Raw genomic sequence first — 6,418 nt, 5'->3', positions numbered from 1 at the left:
AGATGGTAGACCAGGGGCTGTGCCTCGGGAGAGCAGGGGGACAAGGAGAGGGCAGGAGGGCAGCTGGAGGAAATTCATTGGAGAGGGAGCCAAGCAAACTCATTGATAATTAATGGTAGTGGTAGTGACACACCCAAAGTGTAGCGGGGGTTTGGTGCTCCCTGCTGTGATGTTCCCCATCCCAAAGGGGCTTTGATGGCTATTCCAATCGTATTTCAGCACAGGGTTTTGTTGTGGTTCTTGCTCCGCCCCACGCTGGCACTGACATCGCTCTCATGCACCAGGAAATGGGTCTTCTCCATGAGGAGTCCCACCACCCCACAGAGGAGGAAACGAGCCCTATGGAAACGCCCCCTGCTATCACCACCACCTCTGCCTGCCTCTGTTCGGCTGCCAGCCATGTAATACCATGTTCTGCTAAACAGAGCCATTCCCCTCCTTTTCCATCCTTCGCCCTTTTAATGGCTTGACCGACCTCGGTTTGGTTGAGGAAGATGATGCTTCCAAAGAGAGCAGTGAGAAAAGCCACACCAGGGGGACCGTGACCACTGGGATCAGTATCTGCAGATGAAATGCAGTGCAGGACTCTCTTTGAATTCCTGGTAAGGTAGGAAACACATGCACATCTCCCAGAGAACAGGAAAGGTCAAGGCATCTGCTCCAAAAGCCCGTGAGAAGGCTACACCCCACCACCAGCATCTCCTAATGCTCCCTTCCCAGGCTACCGCTTGGTGAGGGACACCACAGAGCCAACACATGTGCCAAGGACTCAGCAAAGGGAGCTGGGATGCTCCTACTCACGTGGACCTGGAGGACAGTGGTGCCCACGGTGGCGTTCTCGAAGAGGCTGACATTGTAGAGGACCTTGCTGAACACGGGCCGGTTGTCGTTCTCGTTGATGAGGTTGATTTTCACCCATGCAAAGCCGACGTGGTCCGGGATGCTCTCATTTGCGAAGAGCTGAGCAAAACGGGAAGGCAAGGGGAGGGTTGGAGACACTGGGAAGCTTGGGAGAGTTGCCTATCCTTCTTTAGTGGAGAAAAGAAGGCTCTCCTCAGCTCCCTCACCAGCTGAGCCAGCTCAAGACAAACCACCAACAAAGCTGGAGCAGGAGGATGCGGAGGGTTTTGGCACCTGATAGGTGCTCTTACAACGAAGTTTTATGCTCTGTGAAGCTTTTATGGCCCTTCTCTGCTTAAGCTCTTGCAGCTGAGCCTTTGGATGTTGGAAAGAGAAAGTGCAGAGCAGATCTCTTCCCCACCTCCTTCTTTATTATAATTTCCCATTTTTTGGCTGTTTTGTAGTGTTCTGCTGTTTCATAGCGGGGATTATCATAGAATGGCTTGGGTTGGGAGGGACCTTTAACGGCCAGCTAGTCCAACCCCCTGCCATGGGCAGGGACATCTTCCACTAGACCACGTTGCTCAGAGCCCCATCCAACTTGACCCTGAGTATTTCCAGCAATGGGACATCCAGTGCCTCTATGGGTAACCATAGAGGTAACCATATGGGTTATGCTGTTCCAGCGTTTCACCACCCCCATGGAAAAAACCTTCTTCCTTACACCTAATTTAAATCAACCATCAAAAGCCATCCCCCCTTGTCCTATTTCAACAGGCCTGGCTGAAAAATTTGTCCCCATCTTTCTCCTAGGCCCTCTTCAAATACTGGACGAGAGAGAGGAAGATGGTTAATGGTCACTCCTAGGTCACACTGAAAACCATGGCCGTCCCACAGAGCCCAGGGGTGCAACCTTACCGAAAATTCATAGCGAGGAATGGTCTCGAAGTCCAGCGGCACTGCCACGCGGACACGGATGTCTGCCTTCCCCTGGATGGAGGTCGGCGAGATGATGAAGTGGTTGGAGTTGTTGCCCACCAGGTAAACCTCAAAAACACTGTTGGGTCCCTGGGAAGAGAAAGAGCTAGGCTGGTGTTTTATACAAAATCCACATGCACATGAGAGGATCATCCCAGGTCATCCCTGGGATGACCCCGCACAGCACACAGAGGAGAAGTCCCTTTTGCTGGTTGAAGGGTCACACACCACACAGGGTGTCACACACTGGGATTTCACTGCCTTGGTGGGGGCACAGCGTGGGTGCCTCTCTCATGCAGAAGGCTCTTTCCAGTAAGGCAGCTCAAACTGGGAACTGGAAAAACTCCTCCTCTTCCAAGCTCCTCCTCTTGCAAAGCAGCAAGGCCACCAACACACCGGTAACTTTCAGAGCCGTGCCCTGATCACGGCTCTCTTGCCAGAGCACGGCCCAGCAGAGCACATGAAAAGCAAGCTCAGAAGCTGCCAGAGATGAATTTCCAATTTTCCCTGGATGACCTCCCTCCTATCAGAAAAAGTGGCCAATTAAATGCACGAAGGGGCGCTAATAGCAAAAGCTGCCTAAGTGTGACCGCTGAGAGTGGGTGACATGAGCAGAATCTCTGCCTTGCCCTTCTCCTCACACACCTCCATGCAATTGGTGGAGCTGAGGACACACTGAGCATCTCCCAGTGGAGCCCCACAGCAGGAGCAAGCCTCAAGGGTACCCACAGAACCACACAAGGGCACCCAGTGTCTCAAGAGCCCAGCAGTGCTCTGCTGGTGGATGGTGGGAGCATCTCAGGGTAGACTGGCACCTTCCACGAGCTGTTTTAGTGCCAAACTGGGAGGTGAGGGATGCCCCCAACACCTCAGACACACCCCTGGGAGGGAGGGAGCAGAGGATACAGAGAATGGCAGAAGGAAGCATTACTTCCCAAGCTGTTTTGTACCCTATCCTCAAGGATGTTGATTTACAACAAATGACCATTTTCCACTAGTGACAAAAAGCTGCTTCATTGAGGAATTTCTGCCTGTCTCTGCTGCCGAGCCCTCAGGATCTCTCCCAGGGCCTGTGCCGTCCCTGCAGTACACGAAAGCACCTTTTGTGGCAGCGAGATGCGAGGGATTTTCTTGGAAGCCAGAGAAGAGCGAGTTTGTTGGAGGCATGAGATAAAAGTTGAAACATCAAAAGAAATCCAAGTATTTGCAGGAAGAGAGTCAGGTGGATTAATTCCCCTCTAGCTGGGGAAGGAGATCAGCTCCAGATACCCACTATCCCTAATTAGCAGCCCCTCAAGTGCCTTAGTCTCCCCATGTGAGGTCTGGAGAAGGGGGATACAGCTGCTTCTCGGGAGGGCTGCTGCGAGCTGCCATTTATATATTTATTCAGTTATTTATTTTTTTGCCTCGGCCCCCATGCTGCTTTCCTTGCTCCTGGTTCCCGGAGCTTGCGAGCCCCCTGCAGATGCCTGAAAGCAAATCTGAATATTTAAATTGTTATCAGCTGCCCAGCAGAAGGGCCTGGCTAAGCCCAGCTCACAGCAAGGACCCCCCACTCCAGAGGAAGCCACAGGGAGCTGCTTACATTTCCCTCACCCCTCCCTACCTGCTCTTGCCACCCAGAGCAAACAATGGATTTGAAATGTGATTGGGAAGAGGAAAAACAAGCTGCATCTCCGGGCTCTCAAAGGTCCTGGTGTGCAGTGATCACAGCCAAGCATCATTTCCTTGCAGTGCCAAGGATGAGGATGAGGATGTTATCAGCGACCTGCTTTACGTGCTCATTCCCCTCTCCATCCCCTGACCTCCCAGCTCCTGCACAGCTTGAGTTTTTCCCCCGCCACTGCAAAAAACCTGAGTCCTTTGCCTTCCTTTAGAGCCACAAATTAAGGAGCAGCCTGCCAAAGCTCAGCAACCTTACAATAATAAACCTGTCTCCTTCCAAAACAAACCGATCCATAAAAAACAGGTATTGGAGGGAAGTTTGCTATTGCCCAATGCTGGGATGCAGCCACACATTTTCCAGCTCCTCTCATCCCACGCCAGCACTCGGAGCTCGCCCTCGCTGTGGCTCGAGGCTGCTGCCTGCTGCCTCCTTCCCGGCAATCAAATCTCTCAGCCAGTGCCGCAACCAACAGAAATTTCATGTCAATTCAGCTAAAAGACAATTGGAGCTGCAGTTGGGCATAATTACAGCTTTGTTCTCCACGTGTGTATTCCTCGGAGCGTGTAATCAGAGCTGCGCTGCGGCCCCGCTGCCACATCAACCGCACACCCATACCCTGCTTCCAAAAAAGCCACCACTGGCTGATCACGCGGCATTTTTGGACAATTTGTGACAGGCCCGTTTGCCAGCCCCACGTGCCTGATATCCCTCTGAAATTCCAGGGGGAGAACCCTAGGCACAGGTGGGACTGGCAGGTAAGGGCAAAAGCTCAGGTGTGAGTTGCCAGCAGGTGGGTACAGGTATCACTGCAGAGGTCTGAAGCTTCGGGTTGGACACACTCATGCAACTGCTGTGAATCATGCCCAAAAATCTGCTCTCCCAGCTTGCAATGCACACTCGCATGGCAGAGCTCACCAAGAATCAGGAAACTCCTTCTCCCATCAGGAGGCTGAGGCAGCCACATCAGCTGTTTCAGCTGAGACTGAGGATGGATCATCATTTTTATTGCTGCTTTTTCACCCACTTTCACCTGCTGGCTTCATCCATCACTTCTGCTCCCACCCAGCCCCTTCTTCATGGGAGCACACCCGGAAATGTTTCAGGAATTATTCCACCTTCCAGCAGTCACAGCAAATATTGAGCATCACTTACCAAGGGCTACAGAAGAAAACAAATTAAAAAAATATAATCCAAATCCCTAGACAAGCAGACAACCCTTCCTCAACCACACTATTCCCTGAGGTACGTGGGTAGGTTGATTTCCTGCAGTCATTTTCAGCACAAAGTGAACTAGATTTGGAAAAAGCAGCCTGGGAATCCTCAGTTTTGTTCTTTTCACGCTGCCTCAGTACAGGTCTGCCTTTGGGTCCCTCGGTGCAATTTGCTTTCCCTGCCTTCCTGAAGCACAAAATCCAGTGCAGCTCCAGCTTTCCTCCCAGTCACTTTCTAGGCATGGGCTATTACCTACAACAAGCTATGGAGGTTTTAATATTCCTCATTCTGGGAAGTCTACAAAGAAAGGAAAGAGGTGAGAGTTCAGGAGTGGAGGTGAAGGAAGGGGGAAGAAGAAATTGGTGGTTTTTTGAGAGCAATTAGTGCCTTTTTGTTGGGCTTGGATAACGTACACCTGGTTCTAGTGAGTCACACACAAATAACGCTTAATCCCTGCTTTGAGAAGACAAGACATGAAGGGGGTTATTCCCTATGCCCATTTCAAAGCATTTAACTTAGAACAGCTCTCTGGGTGTTGCCTGCCTCTCTCCCACGGCCCAGCCAGCTTGGACTCCCAGCACCCCTCTCCCACCCAGTGCCAGTAACCCTTTTGAGGGCTCACTGGGCACTGGCGCTTGTCCCCTGCATCCCTAAGGAACTCACTGGGCTGGCGGGCAATGCAGGATGCCTGGAGCAAAATGCTCCCCGACCCTTCTGATCCTCCTCCCCATGCCAGCAGCCCTATTCTCCCATCTTTCTGTCCATCCTAAGTGTCAGTCCTTGCCCGTTCCCTCCCTCCTGGAGGAGTTTTCTCCTTCCCCGCTCTCCCCAGGTTATCTGCTGAATTCCACACACGCCTGCACAGACGGGATCAATCCGAGGCTGCCTCGCCTTCAGCTTATCTCTGCTCCAAATGATTGATTTTCCCTCTTTAAGGGTAATTTGCTGGTGAATTCCATGTATTGCAAAAACCCCTGTGAAATCTAATTCAGCCCGACTGGCAGCTGGCACTTTTGGGAGAGAATACTTGTGCGCCGTCAATTCCCCTTTACAGTTTCTTGCCATGTAGATCATATTTATAGTGCTTGTGCCTGTCATATGCATATATATGCCCTGGATGATTCATATATTGCCACCTGCACATGCATGGGCACACAGGATATCCTGATGGGGGTCACTGGTGGAGCTCTGTGCAACAAAGAGAGCGTATTCCCATGGCCCAGATTTTCCTTGTTTTAAATTCCCCATTTACCTTCCTCGATATGCTTATTTTAGAGAATTGTTTCAAAATGATTTTGAAATGTCAGGCCATCATAGTGGTGCTTCAGACAGCCTCTGCCCTTTTCTTCCTCTTCACTCAACTGTGTTGAGGAAAATGAAGTGGAAGTCATGGTGAGAGAGCTGGTTTCCCTGGTATGCCCTGGGAGAGCAGGCTGCTGCTTCCCTTAACATGCATCCATGGATCTTGGAGCCACAGGAAATGGGGGATGACCGGAAGGATACCCTGCCCCTTTTCCTGGATGGCCAAACCCTTGCCTTCTCCCTGTGACCAAGCCACCAGGTATAGAACACCAGCATATCCAAAAAGGACATCCATGTCCCCCAAATCAGCCAGCCCAGGAGCAGATGAGCCCTCTGAATTATCACCAACCTGTTCCACAGCTCAGGGCTCCAGTTCTCAACCTGGAAACAAACCTTGCTGTAAAAGCAGGTAAGTCAATG

General features: G+C 51.4%; 1 protein-coding gene across 6 annotated transcripts in view; it reads right to left on the bottom strand.

Moving 5' to 3' along the window:
- CDH23 (cadherin-related 23) overlaps positions 1-6,418 on the bottom strand; it is a 175,373-nt gene that overhangs the window by 75,544 nt on the left and 93,411 nt on the right. For all 6 annotated transcript variants that reach the window (XM_017746348.1, XM_017746349.1, XM_017746350.1 and 3 more), the window contains 2 exons: positions 1,759-1,908; positions 802-960 (listed from right to left, as the gene is read on the bottom strand). In XM_017746348.1, coding sequence (XP_017601837.1) covers positions 802-960; positions 1,759-1,908 — 309 coding nt within the window. The remainder of the gene's footprint in view (positions 1-801; positions 961-1,758; positions 1,909-6,418) is intronic.

Source organism: Corvus brachyrhynchos, unplaced genomic scaffold, assembly GCF_000691975.1.
Source record: "Corvus brachyrhynchos isolate BGI_N302 unplaced genomic scaffold, ASM69197v1 scaffold279, whole genome shotgun sequence".
NCBI classification, from domain to species: domain Eukaryota; kingdom Metazoa; phylum Chordata; class Aves; order Passeriformes; family Corvidae; genus Corvus; species Corvus brachyrhynchos.
The sequence above is the reverse complement of the archived record's forward strand: the minus strand, read 5'-3'. Positions and strand labels throughout refer to the sequence as shown.